At 45.1% G+C, this 20,468-nt stretch overlaps 2 protein-coding genes and 1 pseudogene across 2 annotated transcripts; 1 reads left to right on the forward strand and 2 right to left on the reverse strand.

The window, feature by feature from the left end:
- Positions 1 to 871: 871 nt before the first annotated feature.
- On the forward strand, positions 872 to 5,266 carry LOC123139260 (heparanase-like protein 3). The gene is made up of 9 exons (XM_044559056.1): positions 872 to 1,345; positions 2,505 to 2,541; positions 2,662 to 2,845; positions 2,971 to 3,119; positions 3,521 to 3,748; positions 3,839 to 4,028; positions 4,109 to 4,234; positions 4,488 to 4,587; positions 4,689 to 5,266. Exons 1-9 carry the CDS (start codon positions 1,070 to 1,072, stop codon positions 5,046 to 5,048), a joined length of 1,650 nt encoding a protein of 549 aa, XP_044414991.1. The 5' UTR covers positions 872 to 1,069; the 3' UTR covers positions 5,049 to 5,266.
- A 412-nt stretch (positions 5,267 to 5,678) lies between these two features.
- On the reverse strand, positions 5,679 to 6,781 carry LOC123139624 (BTB/POZ and MATH domain-containing protein 1-like; annotated as a pseudogene).
- Positions 6,782 to 9,623: 2,842 nt separating this feature from the next.
- LOC123134880 (BTB/POZ and MATH domain-containing protein 1-like) lies at positions 9,624 to 12,015 on the reverse strand. The gene has a single exon (XM_044554034.1). It carries the CDS (start codon positions 11,258 to 11,260, stop codon positions 10,202 to 10,204), a length of 1,059 nt encoding a protein of 352 aa, XP_044409969.1. The 5' UTR covers positions 11,261 to 12,015; the 3' UTR covers positions 9,624 to 10,201.
- Between the last annotated feature and the right edge of the window lie 8,453 nt (positions 12,016 to 20,468).

Here is a 20,468-nt window from a genome sequence, read left to right on the forward strand (position 1 = left end):
AGTTTCTACCATAGAGTTCAAGCTCTTTTAGACCCCAATGTCCAATAATAGACCTAAAGAAAAAGGACCACTTTGAGAGCTTCTTGCATTTACTTTTCTCTTTACCTCTTCTAATAATATTAAGGCCAGCACCAATTGCACAGGGAAAGTTATTAAAACCTAGCATCTAAACCAAATCAAAATGTACACGTCCTTATCCAATGAATGAGCAGCCCCATAAACATTGAACGGGTTCCACACTTCCACTTGAACCCAGTCCTTTTGTCCATAAGAACCATTCTTATCATAAACCTACTAGCTATGCAGGAGTCAGCTTAAAAAAAATAAATCCTCCATTACCCCATAAGCAACCCACCAGAGGCACCAACAACAGGTTGCCAAAGTCAAACAAAAATAAATCTTCCACTATTGAAATTTGTAACAGGTCGCATGTGTCCATGTTCTGGTTTCAAAATTTGCGCATACATACATATATCCATTATTGAAATTTACAAAAGTGTGTTTTGGGGGTAAATCCTGAGCATTTTCCAAAGATCGGCGTTCATCCTATGTGTTCCGGTTATCATGGGATCAACGTTGTATGAGAGCTACCTCATCACCTTGTATCGTTCGGCCGGATACTTTTGTTCGGTTGTTGTTTTATTTATAAAGCAGGACGAAATTCAGAGAGGGAGACGAGCATTTTCCAAAGAAACAAAATGTAAAAGCACAAAGGGCATCTATTTTCCATTGGCCAAAATAATTAATATACTGTTGCTCCCCTAAATCCCCAATGACATGATACGCTTTCTCTCTTCTGCCAACTTGCTCTGCCTCCCTCCCTGACCTCCCTCCTTCCCCATATAAAGATTCCAAGCTTCTCCCACCAAACACACAAAGCCATTAAAGGCGGCCGGCCTTCCCATCTCCCCACCGGAAAACCACCACATCCCGCCGCTCTTCCTCCCCCTCCCTCTCTCCATGGCAAGAAGAAGCTAGCTTGTAGCTTCCCTCACCTGTGAGAGCGGCATTGCTGCCCGCCCTTTCCTCCGGCCAGCCGGTGTAGTTCTTGGTTCTTGGCTTGGCCGGAATGGCGGCTGGATTGCTGCTGCCGCAGGCGGCGAGGCTCTGCTTCTGCTTCTGCGTCTGGGCCGTCGCCGCCCTCTCGCTCGCCGGCTCCTCGGCCGCCGCGAACGGCACGAGCGCCGGTGCAGCAGGCGCGGCCGGCGAGGCGGTGGTGGTGGACGCGCGGGCCGCCGTGGCGGAGACGGACTCGGCGTTCGTGTGCGCGACATTGGACTGGTGGCCGCCGGAGAAGTGCGACTACGGCACCTGCGCCTGGGGCCGCGCCGGCCTCCTCAACCTGGTAATAACCTCACTCACACACCCTCTGTTTCCGTCCTCTGTCATCTCACTCTCAAATTTGTTTATCGAGACGCTTGAAATCTCTGCCAAATTTCAAAATCCTGTTGTTTGAGCTCTGCATAGCATATGAATTGTTTAGAACGCGGGCATCGTTTCCGAGGATATATGTCTCTGTTTGGTTGTTTTTCGGGTGTCGGCAGCGCCATGGATCTTTTGGGATGGATAGGAATTTTGACAGCCTAGCTAGGGAGGAGATTACACGGACCCATAACTAATTCTGTCGGACCATTTCCAATTCCGTCCCTGCCAATCATGTGCAGATGCAAAAGCCACTGCCCACCAACCTATAATTAAGAGTCCTCCTGCCAACATTCAAAAAAAAAATAATTAAGAGAAGCGGCACTCCGAAGTCCAAACAGATTAGATTTCCATCAGAAGAATGACAAAATTTCAGAACTCATACCGGTTGTGGCAACGGAATTTATTAAATTTCAGGTAAGTAATTTGGTCACTTTTGGCGCCGGCGCCATTTTTCCGGTTTCGGCGGGAAATGAGGCCTTCCGTATTAGTAGGAAAGAAAAAAAAAAGTCTTGAGGTCTTCGTGAAATTGTTGCGTTCCAAATATGGTTAAAAACATGTGAAATATATATGTAGAGCAGGGGCAACGTTTTTTTAAGGTATTTTCGTTGATTGTTTTTCGTGTGTGTCGGCAACGGTACGGGTATTTTGTGAGAGAGAATGGGTAAGAGATTACATGGAGTGTAATTCTCTCGGACCATTTCCGTTTTTGTCCCTCCAATCATGTGCTGATGCAAAAGACTACTGCCTACTGACCATTAAACTACTACCACTAACCCTGTGATGCCACCCTTCAAACAAAAAAAATGGTTACATTCCAATCAATAGAACAACCCACAATTTTCTATTTTCATTTGAAAAGAAACAACAACTAAAATTCTAGTCCCTCGCAAAAAAAAACACACACTAAAATTCTAGTATAATCTATACCCGTAGCAACTTAATTTTCATTTTTGCGCGCACAACTGTTTTTTTCAGTTTAATTTGTGTAAAATCCCCTTCAAATTTATCCTGAAACTCCTGGGTTTCCCAGACATGGCAAAATAATCTGACCCCAGCCATGATTGTCTCCCTCTCTGCAGGACCTGTCCAGCAAGATCCTGCAGAACGCCGTGAAAGGTAAGGCACGCTCACCACCTTCCGCTTTCATGAATGCTGCCATGCTGGTGCCGATCATGGCATCTCTCCATTGAGTGAGCTCCACGGTACCAACCCCGGCGGTTCCTTTCCATCTTGCAGCCTTCTCCCCTCTCCGGCTCCGGCTCGGCGGCTCCCTGCAGGACCTGGTGGTCTACGGCACCGGCGACACCGGTGCGCCCTGCTCCCCCTTCACCAAGAACACGTCGGCCATGTTCGGGTTCACGCAGGGCTGCCTGCCCATGCACCGGTGGGACGCGCTCAACGCCTTCTTCCAGAAATCAGGGTAATTTTTCACCGTAATCGGTAACCCCAACTCTATAGCTGTAAAAAAAACACATATAAGTAAATCAAAAATGAAAATGATAATGTGACCTTATTGGCTTATTTTCCTTTTGGTGATGATTGCAGTGCACAGATTGTCTTTGGGCTGAATGCGCTGAATGGCCGGGTCCCAATGCCTGATGGCTCCATGGGAGGGCCATGGGATTACACAAATGCTGCCTCTTTCATCCACTACACCGTCAGCAAGGGATATGATATCTATGGCTGGGAGCTTGGTATGTGTGTTGATCAACGTGATCTTTATACAAATATAATCCCACAAAAAAACTTATTTTTATTTTGCTATAATATTGTTCTGAAGGTACTTTACGATACGAAAGAAATCCTGATAAGTATGATCAAGAGAGATCCTGATACGTTTGAACAAAAGAAATCCCAGACAAGTATGTCGGCGTCGATTAGGTGATGCTGAGCTATCATCACTTGTAAAGAGCAAGGGGAAATATCAATTAATGATGCTCTCCTTTGCTTTTTCACGCGTTACTCAATGTGCAAAAAGGAACACTTTTAGGAAATACCCTGAACTTGTCTTTCCAAAATGTTGCTTAAAATACAAACTTTCTATGCAGTACCTTTTGTACAGGTGTTTTGGGAATTTACCGTGGTTTCATTGCAGGAAACGAACTCAGCGGCAGTGGAGTTGGGACTCGGGTCGGTGCAGATCAGTATGCCGCGGATGTGATCAACCTGAACCAAATCGTTGACAAAGCCTACCAAGGATCGAAACCGCTGGTGATCGCGCCGGGAGGCTTCTTCGACGCGGGTTGGTTCACCGAGCTCGTAGCCAAAACAAAGCCGAACCAGATGGATGTGATCACTCACCATATCTACAATTTAGGCCCCGGTATGCTTGCCATGTCGCACCGTCGATTCGACACATGAACTGGAAAAAATAGAATCTGCATAAATCGATATAATTTTTTGGGTGTATCAGGTGTTGACACGCATCTGGTTGAGAAAATTCTCAACCCCTCTTACCTTGATAATATGGTAAGCACGTTCAGCAATCTTCAGGGGATTCTGAAGTCCGCTGGGACATCCACCACCGCGTGGGTCGGCGAAGCTGGAGGCGCTTACAACAGTGGCCACCACCTTGTAACTGATGCATTTGTGTTCAGCTTCTGGTAAGAAAAGAAAATGATCAGCAGTTGAAGTTAACATCTGAATTCTGAAGTATAGTATTTATGACATGTTGATGTTTCAGGTTCCTGGATCAACTCGGGATGTCCGCAAAGTACGACACAAAGAGTTACTGCAGGCAAACCTTGGTTGGAGGGAACTATGGCCTCCTCAACACAACAACATTTGAACCAAATCCTGATTACTACAGGTAAGCTGGCATGCCTGAATTTCTTGAAAAGTTCCGCCACAGGAGAAACTATAATGTTTTTATTCCAAGGCCTTGAACACCATAAATCATGATTACATACCAGTCGGCGCATGTCTAAAATCATCACACTTATTAGAATATGGCACCACATACTTAGTTTCCAAGCTAAGTATTGGTTCCATACATCCTGTGCACTGAAACATGATGCCAAACTTGTCATCTTCATGCAACTTATTCCTGCCTTCTTCTGCAGTGCTCTGCTATGGCATCGCCTCATGGGAACCAAGGTTCTCTCCACGACATTCAACGGCACAAACAAGATCCGTGCTTATACGCATTGCGCAAAAGATTCGGTAACGAGCACAGGCGATCCACGCCCCCTTCCATTTTGGCAACCGGCACTGTATTAACCAACTGACCTGTACTAAATTTTACCCCTCTCTGAATTTTCCAGGAAGGGATCACCCTACTCCTGATCAACCTCAGTGGCAACAACACAAACCATATCTATGTGTCCAGCGAGGGCGCCCAAGAGGTCGCGCATCCCGACGGTGCAAAGGAGCACAGAAGGTCCATTCCGAAGCTCGGGGAAACACCTGGGCTCACAAGGCAGGAATACCACCTCACAGCCAAAGATGGGAACCTGCAGAGCCAACACATGCTGCTCAATGACAATGTGCTGGCCACCGGTGCCAATGGAGCCATCCCCAAGCTGGAGCCTGTGCAGGTTGAGGGAACACAGCCCATAACCGTGGGCCCTTACTCCATTGTGTTTGCTCATATTCCAGGCTTTTATGCTCCTGCATGTAGGTAGATTGTTGATTGGTTTTTGTGGGAAATTATTCCGTTATCGTAGGTTAGAGGAAGTGCCGGTCGGTGAGAAGCAAAGCATGCTCACCTGCAAATGAAGTAAGCTGTAAGGCTGCAATGTTTGTGGTTCATCATTGTTTTCATGAAACGAAATGTTAAGAAAGTTTGTGTGTGCACATGAAAGAAATGAAAGGGGTAAATGATTTCTATTTTTTCTTTTCATACCTCTGTCATTCTGTTTTTATTGACACTTTTATAAATACCGAACACATAGCTCCTTTTTGTTACTAATGCAACATTTAAGCTGCTTTCAGTATATGATAGGAAAAAAAATTAAAACTATATAGTAGTAGCCCGATTCTCCCGTGCATTTTCTGTCATATAAAACTGAGTGCAAATCAGGTAAAACCATGGCTATTGACAAAAATTAACCGGCTTCGCTGCTCCCTGAAGATCGACCTGCAGTTTCACAGGCAGCCCTGGAGCACGTGCAGAACATGAAAAGCAAATGTTGAATGTTTTAATTTTCTAAACTGAGACAGCATCCCATGGTCCAGATATAAATTCCTTTTATTACAGTCGCCTTTACCAACATAGAACATCTACTTCCAAACAGAAGAAAAATGTTGTTTCTAGCAGGTACTTCACAGTTCACAGTCCTAGAAGCAAACTGATTTTTCAAGATTCCCCTGTTCCAAATCACCACATCCTCAAAGGTATGGGTACTGATTGTCATAAGTTATAACATATCCCACGGTATTCATTGGTTTCAAGATCTCTTATTTCTCTTAATTTCCAACTAGTGTAAACCCTGAGATTCCACACACAAGGAGAAGGCAAAGGGGAGTATGCGAAGCGGAGCAGAGCCTTGAACACCTCCGGCTTCATGTCCTCCACGCGCACGACGACGCCGGCGTCGGCGTTGCCTTCCTTCATCGGCCCGAAGGCTCGGCGGCGAAGACCGAGGAGCGGGCCGCGAGCACGCACCGGTGCGCGGTGACGGTCTCGCCGCCGACCTCGAACACCACGTCGGCGCCCTTCCCGGTCTCGAGGAGGCCGGCGAGGTCCCGGCGCAGGTCGCACGCGGGCACGGACACGAAGCCTACCGCCGCGTCCTCGGCGCGGTAATCGCGGACGACTATGATGTCGCACCGGACGGTGAAGGAGTCGTTCCTGAGATGCTCGGAGCCCTCCAGCTCCTCCCTGGAAACGAACGTGGTGTACACCCAGCCCCTCCCGGGGGTGAAGTCGTCCACCGACGCCGACGACAGCGGCGCCGTCCCCTCATCCTCGTCCTCCGCCTCGCCGGCGAGGCGGATGTCGTACTGGGCCTTCACCGCCGGCGCCGCCGCGACGCCCTCGTCCTCGTCCTCGTCGAGCATCAGGGAGAGGGACACGTAGTCGGCGACCTCCGCGCGCACGCCGTTGGGGTAGTAGTCGATCCGCCAGCGGTGGCCGCCGATGTCGAAGGGGCGCGACTTGACGCGCTCCCCGGTGGGAACGCCCTTGGTGCGGGAGTAGCCGTGGATTGTGAGGAGGTGGTGCCCGCTCGCCGTGTCGGCGAAGATGGCGGACGCGGACCTCCGCGGCTTGCCGCCGGCGCTGCTGCTTTGGGCGAGGGTTTTTGGGCTGCGCTGCGGCGAATGGGTCCCCACGTGTCATAGTCTGTAAGCAAACCAATAACTTCGAGTAGCCCTCTCTCGCTCTCTGTGCTGGGTAGGATTGGTCACACACCATTCGTACTAGAGGTCGCCGCGCCGTTCTTCACTCATGGCATTAATCCTCTTTTTTCCTTAGCATGCCATTGCAGTTGATTTTGTCATCTTGATTATATCTATGTTGGCTTGGATTTTAATTATGTTCCGGCGATACATTCTTTTCATTCGTATATCGTGTTCGGCTATTGTTTAAAATTGTATTCGTCCTGAGAGGAGAGTGGAGTTGATTGAGGCGTGGTTGTGGTGGTCTTCACGTTTTATCGTCAGTGTTAGTTGGTTGTGCTTGTGTGATCTCCTGAGAGCTCTTATTCCACATGGGGAACATGGAATTTGCTACTCCCTCCTTCCATCTATATAGGGCCTAATGCGTTTTTCAAGACCGCCTTTGACTATTGATAAAATTAATACTACATGACATGCATAATGTGAAAATTATATCATTGAAAGCTCCTTTCACATACGAATTTGATGATGTGCTTTGTGTAAGTTGCATGTCATATATTATTGCTCTAATATTTGGTCAAAGTTAACCTCGAAAAACACATTAGGCCCTATATAGATGGAAGGAGGGAGTACTATAACACTCATATGGGCCGGCCAATGAAACTCTCGCTCACTCAATTCGGCTCCTGCTCTGCTCGCTTAGCTTTTTTTTTCCCGCTCGCTGCACTGCTAGCTTAGACAAAACCAGCTATCATGATTTTTTTTGTTAAATAATTTTTTTTTACAATTTTTAAATGTATTTTAGAAAATATTGCGCATTAAAAACCATAATTTTTCCAGAAAAAACATAAATATTAGAAATAGTCATTAATTTTAAACTATGTTCATGAATTTGAAAAAAATGCAAGTTAGAAAAAAAACATGTTCATGAACTTTAGAAATATTCAAGAATTAGAAAATGTTGGTGGATTTTAGAAGTGCAGACAAATAGAAACATTTGACAAGACGCGTCGTGTCGGTGTTATTTTAGAAGTGATTTGGTATATTCCCGCAAAAAAAAAGAAAAAAAGAAGTGATTTGGTATACGAAGAAAGGTATGAGGTAGATACAGGGATCTATCGTTCAACTTCCCAGGAAAGATAAAACAGATGCATGCATAATATAAAGTGTCACGTCTCTAGCCGGTTGGCTTAGTATTTATCCCGTCCAGAGTTTGACCGCTGCAATCCTATGCTATGACCTCCTACTGCTGACCAACGGGGTGCATGTGCATGTGCCTGCCTGAGCCCCGAGCGGGAGAACATGACATGTGTAAACAAAGTTTGGGCTTGAGGCGGTAAATACATCCCTTTCAGTGAATGACATGATGGTCCCACATCCCCAATTCACTCAGGGAGCTCCATTTCTTGGGAGCTTAGAAACTGTAAAGATACTCGTTTTTAGTTGGGCTAGGCTTTGGGTGGAAAAGCTGAGCCTGAGTCAGGTCTGAATGTCAGGTTTTTGTGGGAGCTCCTATTAGACACACTCTGCGTCAAATAGTCAATGTATCGCACACAGCATCCTGACTGGGCCAGCCCATTACCGACTCGACCGGTACTATAGTGATTCATCAAAAAGTTTCTGAACAATTTTTGTAAACACGATTTTTTTTAAATTTTAAATACTTTTTTGTAAACGCAAGCATTATTTAAAAGCATGAACATTTTGTAAAAATGAAAATATTTTTTTGAAAACGTGAACATTTTTTAAAAATCTGAATGGATTTTGAAATTTCCAAACATTTAAAAAAATGAGAGGCAAGAAAAAAAGTAAAAGAAAACTGGAGACATCTACTTCCTCCGTCCCAAAATGTACGACGTTTTTTGATACTATGATAGTGTCAAAAACCAAGGGAACTACACATGCTTACTCCTCGAGCCCTCTTTTTGGTTATCAATACTTATTTTTGCCTGCTTCCGCATGAGATCTGAACTATTTGCTCCTGCCTGAGCTTTAAGTGAACTCCCTTTTTCCTTTCCTGTCTCCTGAACATCTTTTGGATGGACATTGTATTTAATGGACAAGGGTTAAAGCCCGGTTTCAAAAAAGATGGACTTGCTATCGATGAGCGCTGGTGATGAAACTCTAGGGGTATCTCCGTCGACGGTGGTGGAGGAAATCCTCAGATGGAAAATAATCCTTCTTGAAAATTGGTCAAGACATATGCAGGCTGAAGGTAGCAAGGAGTGTGGCAAAAGTCATATTCTGCTCTCGTGAGCTTATTTGAGCTTGCGATGAACAGTAAAATCGCAAGAAAAGAAAACAAATTCAAAAAATTCTGAATTTTTTGTCTGGTGAACTTCAACAAATGTTTAAGTGCTTGCAAAATTTCATCATCACATGACAATTGTAGAAGTCATGAAAAAAAATTGATGCTCCAAAAGTGTTAGTTTCAAAAACATTTTGAAGTGCTGATTTTTTTCCGCGACTTCCACGAATGTCAGTTCGCAATGAAATTTGGTGACCACTCGAAATGTTTGTCAATGTTTGCACCAAAAAATTCCTAATTTTTTGAATTGCTTTTTATTCTTTTGGATTTTACTGTTCACTTAAACTCATTTGAGCTCGAGCACGAAAACACCACGTCCGGAGTATGCTAATTATTTCCACTTCTCCCCTTAAAAAGTGAGAGGTCACTTGGGAGAAGCTAGGCAAAGACTATCGTCAACATGCACCCGCTGGCTCAAATCCATTTGAACAACTTGTTTGCCACACATAGAAGAGAAGGCTCCTGATTTCCAAATGCATCGCGCCGCACATCTTTCTCTGTTACAGTTGGGCCTGCTGAAGGTGGTGACTAATTTCCTTATTTCTAACTTTTGTTCATACCACTGCCATTTTTTGATAGAGAAATGGCACAAAAAAAAGGACATGTTGGTAAGAATCAGCTTATTACATTTAAAACGAATCAACTTTCAGTACCAGGAAATTCTAGTAATTAAAGAACAAATTTCCCTCCAATCCATATTAATTGGAACCCTTAGTACAACCTTTGTACTAAGGGTGCCTCAATTAATATGAATCGGATGAAGTAATGTGCTTTTGTTGATGCTCCTTTTTTTAACGCACGCAGAACCTCTATCAATGTAAGAAAAGAAAGAATAAAATTGTACAACAGTAGCCAGAATCTCTCATGCATCTTTTTGTCAACTAACTGGCTTACTGCTAGCTATGAAGATTGGCTTACGGTTTGCAGGTCATGAAAGAAAACGTTGGATGTTGTAATTTTCTAAACTGAGATAGCATCCCGTGATCTCCAATTCTTTGCACTGCGGTTAAACCTCTACTGGTAAACAAAAGCAAAATGTTGTACTTAACAGGTAGTAGTTCACACATACTACTGACGACGACATCACTAGAAACTGATTTTTCAAGATGCCCCTGTTCCATATCACCACATCCTCAATGGTATGGGTACTGATTGTTATACTTCTGTATCTATAACATTGGGCACTCGTCACATAGCTAAGGTGGCAATGAGCTCGACCATAAGGGAAGGACAGCTCCTACTCAGATGCTGGAAGCCGTCGGTGGCCACGACCGCCCTCAGATTCCGTGGATCGGCGAGAAAACGGAAGCAGGCCCTCTTCAACCTCACACAATGGTGTTGTTCGGCTAGCGCCAAGATGATCGCCGCCGAGTTCACATTTATGTACTCACACAGATTCTCCTCGCAGATCAACTTGAGCCGCTTCATGTCGTACCTGTCTGCCGCGACTAATAGATGTTGGCAGGTGACATCTAGGTCTTCTTTGCGTGTTTCCGGCAACAAGCCGGTGTATGCGAAACGGAGCAGTGCCTTGAACACCTCCGCCTCCATGTCCTCCACGTGCACGACCACGCCGGCGGTTGCAGCGTTGCCCTCCTTCATTGGGCCAAAGAGCTCGGCCGCAAAGACGGGCGAGCGGGCCGCGAGTATGCACCGGTGAGCGGCGACTGTCTCCCCTCCGACCTCGAACACCACGTCGGCGCCCTTCTCGGAATCGAGGAGCCCGCCAAGGTCCTGGCGCAGGTCGCATGGGGGCGTGAAGACAAAGGCCGCCGTGTGGTCCTCCGCGCGGATGTCGTGTTCGAGGACGATATCACACCGGATTGTGAAGGAATCGTTCCTGAGATACTTGGACCTCTCCAGGTCGACCCTTCTGATGAACCTCGTGTGCGAAGAGACGCCCCGGGAAGGGAATCTGTCCTCCGAAGTTAGTAACGCCGGTCGGTCCTCGTCCGCCTCGCCGACGAGGCGCATGCCGTGCTGGACCTTCACCGCCGCCGCGACGTCTTCGTCGAGCACCAGGGAGAGGGACACGCAATCAGCGACCTCGCGGCACACGCCGTTGGGGTAGTACTCGATGCACCAGCGATGGCCGTCGATGATGAAAGGGCGGGACATGATGCACTCACCCGTGGGGGTGAACTTGGTGCGCAAGTAGCCGTGGATCGTGAGAAGGTGGTGCCCCCTGGCCTCGCCGGCCACGATGTAGGACCTCGAACGGTTGCCGCCGGCGCTGGCGGACGACATGGCCGACTTATTGCTCCGCGGAATTGGGAGCTCGCAACTCTCGTAGTAGATGAGATGGGGCGTTGTTTGCCCCTGGTTTTCGCGACGGGTTTGCGCAGGGTAGGCGGTGGAAGGGGACGAAGCTTATGGAAGTCGCCCAAAGCCCCACGAGTCATGGTCGGTTTAGGTCTATGGATCCGAAAAACTCGCCTCTCCCTGGGCGGCTCGGATCCTAACCGCCGCTGTCTCTCGTACTTCCTCCCGCTGCACTACCTCTGGACGACGCCGCCAGGCAAAGGCTGGCGCAGCCGACGGTGGCGGCGAGGCTTCCTCTCGCGGCGGCCAACGGTCCGCTGGGCGCCGGTTCTCGAGTGGACGCCGGCGCGCGCTGGTCCTTGTGTCCTCTGGCGATTGACCAATTGGCTTGGCGTCAACTGGATGGTGTGCCAGTGCAGCTGGATGGGCAGGCGTTGCACGGCCGGATTTGCGTCGTCTTGGTCAGATCTATGCGCGCAGGTAGATGAGGCTCCGGGCTAATACCGGGGTGCTCGTCCCTGTCGGCTGGCTGGCTCGCTGGAGCCTCATCCTTCGGCGTTGTGGTGGCGGATACCTTGGGTGCGGATTCATGGCGTGCGGGTCGCGGGCTTTCCCCCGGTGTATCATGAGGTGGCTTCGTTCATAACTGTCGTTCGTGCTCCAGATCCGGCGGTCGCCACCTGGGATTGACGGACTTGGGCAAGGCTCTCCTCGCGTGAGGTGCCAGTCGACGGGTTGAGATTATACCTGGCCATGATAGAAAACCACGGTAGAGATGGGCCGGGCCTAAAAAAGCCCACGGTAGAAAACCGAGGCCCAGGTCCTCCCAGGCCCTACCATCGGGCCTACTTTTCAAGCCCAAGCCCGGCCCATCTGGTAAAAAGCCCTGAAAAGCCCTTAGAGCTTAGGGCCGTGGGCCGGGCCTCTTCCTTCAAATGCCAATATGCCAAGCCCAAGCTCGTCCAGGCCCTGCTGGTGGGCTCAAAACTCAGGCCCAAGCCCGGCCCACGGGCAAGCCCATCGGGCCTAGGCCCTGGATTTTAGGGCCAGGCCTAGGTGGGCTGACAGGGTTGGGCCGGAGATGGCCAGGACTAGTTGAGATCCTCTGCGGTACTACACCCTACTGTAGTGCAAATGATAAGTGGGGTCGGGTCCGCATGGCAGCGAGCGTACTGCACCATGTTCTTCTGCGGATAGTCCATGTGCTCCGTCATTTGTGTTGCTCCATGGCGGTGGCCTTGCAACGGATTGGGGTGGCCACTGAAATTCTTCATGAGGATTCCTCTCCTCCAATTCGGTGGTTGCCTTCGCCGCTAAGATGCTATCTACGGGATGGCTTGACATAGAGGGTATGGTTGTGCGACGGTGGCGGTGGTTTTATAATCCAGTGCATCTAGCTATTAGAATCGTGAAAAAGTGATGGCGATAACACATGATTAACTTCGACGAGCTCTGGGGGTGAAACCTTTGGTCTGACCCGAGATGGTTATACCTGGCAATGACGATGCTTTTGTGTCGTTTGCTCGGATATGCTCACGCTGTTCTAGGGTGAAACCTTGAATCTGGCCTATTATGGTTGGATCCGATGAGGGCAGCGATTGCGCATAGGCCCCTTTCTAGAGCTGTTGCTGTGGAAGAACCACGTTGTCCTTGTGATGTTAAGAGATAGTTAGTGCGGATATGATCTTAACTATAATTTGTCGATCGCGGATTTGATCGCTTCAGGGTTTTCTTTTTCATCGCTTAGCCATAGGTTTGGTCTCATATGACTTTGTTATTCGTCCGCATGTTGTGTATGTATGTGGATTTGTGTTGGTAGTGTGCATTATTATATACAAATCCGGGTCCGTGTTTATTGTGTTTGTATCTACTTGATGCTTCATTCAGAGTAAATAAAATCCATTGTTTAATGAGTCATGGTCAATATTTTGCCAAACTGAGAAAGACGGTGGGTTGAACACATACAAATTATAAAGTACCGTCTCTATAAAAGAAATATAAAAGTGTTTAGATCCCTACTTTAGTGATCTATAAACGCTCTTATAGTTCTTTACAGAGGGAGTTCTAATAGCACATGTTTTCAAAAAATAAAATTACTAATTTCTTAGGTTTTTTTTTGAAAAAAGTACTCCATCCAATTCAAAATAAATCTCTTGGTTTTAGTTCCGATTCAAAATAATTGTCATAGTTTTAAACTATGACACTTATGTTGAATTGGAGGAAGTAGTACTCATTGCCCACATTTTGCAATACTCGTTTTAGATTACCATTGTTTTATAAAAGAACAGTGTTGTCAAACAGTATAAAATAGAAAACTTTACAATTCAATACAATTAGAAAAGAGTTATTCGGATAACTAGAGAAAGAAAAATTACAAACAGAAAACAAACTAGAGGTTGGGGATAAGAACTCCTATTCAGCGCTTACGGTGTCATTTGCAGTGCATTTCGTACATGGCGCCACTGCAGCTGGTCAAAAGAATTAAATGCGCTGGCCCATCTAGTGCGACATTATCTTGCGATGTTGTGAAACTTTCAGAAGCTTCCAGTTGGTTCCTTGGTTTGTGTTCTTTGATCAAGGTTTTCACTCCGGTTTTGTTCAGTCCATTCTTCTTCTTCTTCCTTTAAATAATTTATTTTTCGTTTTTCCATTATTCAAGTGCATGATTTTTTTTTTGAAATTTGAGAAAAATTCCAATTGTACACTTTCCTCAGATTCATGTACATTTACCAGTTTCATGAACTTTTCACAAATTTATAAGCTTTTTTCAAAAAAGTGTGGTCTTTTTGTGAAATTAGAAAATGTTTTGAAATTCATGAATTTTTCCTCAAATTAGTGTACGTTTTTCAGTTTTCTGTACTCCACCCCCTCTACCCCCAAGTTTTGTGAAATTTTCGAAATTCATGAACTTTTTTCATATCGTGACCTTTTTATCAAATTCATGAACATATTTTAAATCCGTGAACATTTTTTAAATTTAGGAAAGAAATTTTTTATATCAATCATTAACTTTTTGCAAAAAGTCAGCAGTCAAGTTCGTGGTTTTTCGAATTTATGAACTTTTTTAAATCTTTTGAATATTTTTTAATTTCATGAACATTTTTTAAATTCAAAAACGTTTTCAAATTCAGGAACTATTTCTAATCCACGAACTTTTTAAAAATTTTGCTATTTTTTTAATTTGCGAGATTTTTTTCATTCCTGAGAACATTTGTTTTACCAAAATTTTAAATACTAAAAAACCGTTCTATTTGTTCTCGTTGGACCCAACAAATTTCTAGAGAAGGAGCAGAAAAAGGTGATCTATAGACGACGGGTGCAAGAGAGCGACGAACGTGGTGAGTCATGGGCCGGCCCATGTCCGCGCGCCCCCTGCACGCTGCAGCAACAAACTAGTGCTTTTGTCTAAAAAATATTGGCGCTTAAAGCACTGAATAGGAGGTCTAGTTGGGCATAGGCTTGAGACTAAGCCTGATCATGCCAGGCAGGCCAGGTTTTGGATCACACTTGAAAAAGCGCAAACCCATACTACATGACCAAGCTCGATCCGAACCTCGAAAATGTCCCTTTTTGTAGGCCTGACAAGCTCGAAAGCCTGGTCTGAATAGTACACACATGTGTAAGCCTAAAAACCTATAAAACAAAAGCGCGAGCCAGCCCAAAGCTGAGCTTATGCCCGGCCCGAGAGGCAAGTCTGACCCTCCCGCGCGTTTATTTTTTAGACCAGATCATGGGGCCGAGTTGCCCATGATCAGGTTTATTTGAGATTACATGATGTGATATCATGTGAGACAAAGATCAGAGCGCCAAGGCCCACCACCTTCCTCATAATCAACGAACACAATATTCACACCCTTAGAAGATCTTGTGTGCCTTTACAAGCATATTATAGGATCATCGTCAAGTAAAGATCACCCTTGGGCTTAAAGCAGCCGAGTGAAGTTTATTTAGCATAACAAAAAAATCCCATCGTATATGAAGGAAATACGCCCTACAGGCAATAATAAAGTTATTATTTATTTCCTTATATCATGATAAATATTTATTATTCATGCTAGAATTGTATTAACCGGAAACATAATACATGTGTGAATACATAGACAAATATAGTGTCACTAGTATGCCTCTACTTGACTAGCTCGTTTATCAAAGATGGTTATGTTTCCTAACCATGGACAAAAGAGTTGTCATTTGATTAATGGGATCACATCATTAGGAGAATGATGTGATTGACTTGACTCATTCCGTTAGCTTAGCACTTAATCGTTTAGTATGTTGCTATTGCTTTCTTCATGACTTATACATGTTCCTGTAACTATGAGATTATGCAATTCCCGTTTACCGGAGGAACACTTTGGGTGCTACCAAACGTCACAACGTAACTGGATGATTATAAATGAGTACTACAGGTGTCTCCAAAGGTACATGTTGGGTTGACGTATTTCGAGATTAGGTTTTGTCACTCCGATTGTCGGAGAGGTATTTCTGGGCCCTCTCGGTAATGCACATCACTATAAGCCTTGCAAACAATGTAGCTAATGAGTTAGTTACGGAATGATGCATTACGTAACGAGTAAAGAGACTTGCCGGTAACGAGATTGAACTAGGTATTGGATACTGACGATCAAATCTCGGGCAAGTAACATACCGATGACAAAGGGAATAATATATGTTGTTATGCGGTTTGACCGATAAAGATCTTCGCAGAATATGTAGGAGCCAATATGAGCATCCAGGTTCCGCTATTGGTTATTGACCGAGAATAGTTCTAGGTCATGTCTACATTGTTCTCGAACCCGTAGGGTCCGCACGCTTAAGGTTTCGATGACAGTTATATTATGAGTTTATGAGTTTTGATGTACCGAAGGAGTTCGGAGTCCCGGATGAGATCGGGGACATGACGAGGAGTCTCGAAATGGTCGAGACGTAAAGATCGATATATTGGACGACTATATTCGGAGTTCGGAAAGGTTCCGAGTGATTCGGGTATTTTTCGAAGTACCGGGGAGTTACGGGAATACGGGGAAGAGTATTGGGCCTTAATGAGCCTTAGTGGGAAGGAGCCAGGAGGTGGCGCGCGCCGCTCCCAAGCCCAGTCCGAATTGGACAAAGGGTTTGGGGCGCGGCCCCCCTCTCCCTTCCTTCTCCACTTCCCTCCTTTCCCCCCTTCTCCTAGTTGGACTAGGAAAGAAGGAGTCCTACTCCCGGTGGGAGTAGGACTCCCCTTGGCGCGCCCTCCTCCTAGGGCCGGCCTCCTCCTCCGTTGCTCCTTTATATACGGGGGCAGGGGGCACCCCATGACACATAAGTTGATCTACGGATCGTTCCTTAGCCGTGTGCGGTGCCCCCCTCCACCATATTCCACCTCGGTCATATCATCGCAGTGTTTAGGCGAAGCCCTGCGTCGGTAGAGCATCATCATCGTCACCACGCCGTCGTGCTGACGGAACTCATCCCCGACACTTTGCTGGATCGGAGTCCGGGGATCGTCATCGAGCTGAACGTGTGCTGAACTCGGAGGTGCCGTACGTTCGGTACTTGGATCGGTGGGATCGTGAAGACGTACGACTACATCAACCGCATTGTGCTAACGCTTCCGCTTATGGTCTACGAGGGTACGTGGACATTACTCTCCCCTCTCGTTGCTATGCCATCACCATGATCTTGCGTGTGCGTAGGAAATTTTTTGAAATTACTACGTTTCCCAACAGTGGCATCCGAGCCTAGGTTTTATGTGTTGACGTTATATGCACGAGTAGAACACAAGTGAGTTGTGGGCGATACAAGTCATACTGCTTACCAGCATGTCATACTTTGGTTCAGCGGTATTGTTTGATGAAGCGGCCCGGACCGACATTACGCGTACGCTTACGCGAGACTGGTTTTACCGCCGTGCTTTGCACACAAGTGACTAGCGGGTGTCTGTTTCTCCAACTTTAGTTGAACCGAGCGTGGCTATGCCCGGTCCTTACGAAGGTTAAAACAGCACTAACTTGACAAACTATCGTTGTGGTTTTGATGCGTAGGTAAGAACGGTTCTTGCTAAAGCCCGTAGCAGCCACGTAAAATTTGCAACAACAAAGTAGAGGACGTCTAACTTGTTTTTGCAGGGCATGTTGTGATGTGATATGGTCAAGACATGATGCTATATTTTATTGTATGAGATGATCATGTTTTGTAACCGAAGTTATCGGCAACTGGCAGAAGCCCTATGGTTGTCTCTTTGTTGCATAAGATGCAAGTGCCAAATAATTGCTTTACTTTATCGCTATACGATAGCAATAGTTGCAAGAGCAATAGTTGGCGAGACGACCATGTGACGTCACATTGATATAGATAAAGATGATGAAGATCATTGTGTCGTGCCGGTAACGATAGAGATCATGATAGTACTTTGGAGATGGAGATCACAAGCACAAGATGATGATGGCCATATCATATCACTTATATTGATTGCATGTGATGTTTATCCTTTATGCATCTTATCTTGCTTTGATTGACGGTAGCATTTTAAGATGATCTCTCACTAAATTATCAAGAAGTGTTCTCCTTGAGTATGCACCGTTGCGAAAGTTCTTCGTGCTGAGACACCACGTGATGATCGGGTGTGATAGGCTCTACGTTCAAATACAACGGGTGCAAAACAGTTGCACACGCGGAATACTCAGGTTAAACTTGACGAGCCTAGCATATAACAGATATGGCCTCGGAACACGGAGACCGAAAGGTCGAGCGTGAATCATATAGTAGATATGATCAACATATTGATGTTCACTGTTGAAACTACTCCATCTCACGTGATGATCGGACATGGTGTAGTTGATATGGATCACGTAATCACTTAGAGGATTAGAGGGATGTCTTTCTAAGTGGGAGTTCTTAAGTAATATGATTAATTGAACTTTAAATTTATCATGAACTTAGTCCTGGTAGTATTTTGCAAATTATGTTGTAGATCAATAGCTCGCGTTGTTGCTTCCCTATGTTTTTTGCTTCCTTATGTTTTTATATGTGTTCCTAGAGAAAAAGTAAGTTGAAAAGATGTTAGTAGCAATGATGCGGACTTGGTCCGTGATCTGAGGTTTATCCTCATTGCTGCACAAAAGAATTATGTCCTTGATGCACCGCTAGGTGACAGACCTATTGCAGGAGCAGGTGCGGACGTTATGAACATTTGGCTAGCTCAATATGATGACTACTTGATAGTTTTGTGCACCATGCTTTATAGCTTAGAACCGGGACTACCAAAATGTTTTTGAAACATCATGGAACATATAAGATGTTTCAAGAGATGAAATTGGTATTTCAGACTCATGCCCGTGTCAAGAGGTATGAGACCTTTGACAAATACTTCGCCTAAAAGATGGAGGAGAATTGCTCAACTAGTGAGCAAGTACTTAGATTGTCTGAGTACTACAATCGCTTGAATCAAGTGGAAGTTAATCTTCCAGATAAGATAGTGATTGGCAGAGTTCTCTAGTCACCATTACCAAGTTACTGGAACTTCGTGATGAACTATAATGCAAGGGATGACGAAAACGATTCCCGAGCTCTTCGTGATGCTGAAATCGACGAAGGTAGAAATCAAGAAAAAAGCATCAAGTGTTGATGATTGACAAGACTACTAGTTTCAAGAAAAGGGCAAAGGGAAAGAAAGGGAACTTCAACTAGAATGACAAGCAAGTTGTCACTCCCACGAAGAAGCCCAAAGCTGAACCAAAGCCTGAAACTGAGTGCTTACACTACAAAGGAAATGGTCACTGGAAATGGAAATACCCTGAATATTTGGTGGATAAGAAGGATGGCAAACTGAACAAGGGTATATTTGATATACAGGTTATTGATGTGTACCTTATTAGTGTTTATAGTAACCCCTGAGTATTTGATACTTGTTCGGTTGCTAAGATTAGTAACTCGAAACAGGAGTTACAGAATAAACAGAAACTAGTTGAGGGTGAAGTGACGATGTGTGTTGGAAGTGGTTCCAAGACTGATATGATCATTATCGCACACTCCCTATACTTTCGGGATTAGTGTTAAACCTAAATAAATGTTATTTGGCATTTGCGTTGAACATGAATATGATTTGATCATGTTTATTGCGATACGGTTATTCATTTAAAGTCAAAGAATAATTGTTGTTCTGTTTACATGAATAAAACTTTCGATGGTCATACACCCAATGAAAATAGTTTGTTGGATCTCGATCGTAGTGATACACATATTCATAATATTGATGCCAAAAGATGCAAAGTTAATAATGATAGTGCAACTTATTTGTGGCACTGCCGTTTGGGTCATATCGGTGTAAAGCGCATGAAGAAACTCCATAAAGATGGATTTTCGGAATCACTTGGTTATGAATCATTTGATGCTTGCGAACCGTGCCTTTTGGGAAAGATGACTAAAACTCCGTTCTCCGGAACAATGGAACGAGCTACTGACTTATTGGAAATAATACATACTGATGTATGCGATCCGATGAGTGTTAAGGCTCGTGGCAAGTATCGTTATTTTCTAACCTTCACAGATGATTTGAGCAGATATGGGTATATCTACTTCATGAAACATAAGTCTGAAATAGTTGAAAAGTTCAAAGAATTTCAGAGTGAAGTGGAAAAATCATCGTAACAAGAAAAAAATAAAGTTTCTACGATCTGATCATGGAGACGAATATTTGAGTTATGAGTTTGGTCTTCATTTGAAACAATGTGAAATAGTTTCACAACTCACGCCATCTGGAACACCACAATGTAATGGTGTGTCCGAACGTCGTAATCGTACTTTACTAGATATGGTGCGATCTATGATGTCTCTTGTCGGTTTACTACTATCATTTTGGGGTTATGCATTAGAGACAGCTGCATTCACGTTTAATAGGGAACCATCTAAATCTGTTGAGACGACACCGTATGAACTATGGTTTAACAGTAAACCTAAGCTGTCGTTTCTTAAAGTTTGGAGTTGTGAAGCTTATGTGAAAAAGTTTTCACCTGATAAGCTCGAACCCAAATCGGAGAAGTGCGTCTTCATAGAATACCCAAAGGTAACTATTGGGTACACCTTCTATCACAGATCTGAAGGCAAGTTATTCGTTGCTAAGATGGATCCTTTCTAGAGAAGAAGTCTCTCTCGAGAGAAGTGAGTGGGAGGAAAGTAGAACTTGATGAGGTAATTGTACCTTCTCCCTTAT

Source organism: Triticum aestivum, chromosome 6B, assembly GCF_018294505.1.
Source record: "Triticum aestivum cultivar Chinese Spring chromosome 6B, IWGSC CS RefSeq v2.1, whole genome shotgun sequence".
NCBI lineage: Eukaryota > Viridiplantae > Streptophyta > Magnoliopsida > Poales > Poaceae > Triticum > Triticum aestivum.

What these genes read in the sequence shown, in the direction of transcription:
- LOC123139260 (XM_044559056.1), top strand. Translation starts at nt 1,070, where the DNA reads ATGGCGGCTGGATTGCTGCTGCCGCAGGCGGCGAGGCTCTGCTTCTGC. An exon ending in TATCTATGGCTGGGAGCTTG is followed by an intron (nt 3,120 to 3,520) that starts GTATGTGTGTTG and finishes GTTTCATTGCAG; the next exon opens with GAAACGAACTCAGCGGCAGT. An exon ending in CGCATTGCGCAAAAGATTCG is followed by an intron (nt 4,588 to 4,688) that starts GTAACGAGCACA and finishes TGAATTTTCCAG; the next exon opens with GAAGGGATCACCCTACTCCT.
- LOC123134880 (XM_044554034.1), bottom strand. Translation starts at nt 11,260, where the DNA reads ATGTCGTCCGCCAGCGCCGGCGGCAACCGTTCGAGGTCCTACATCGTG.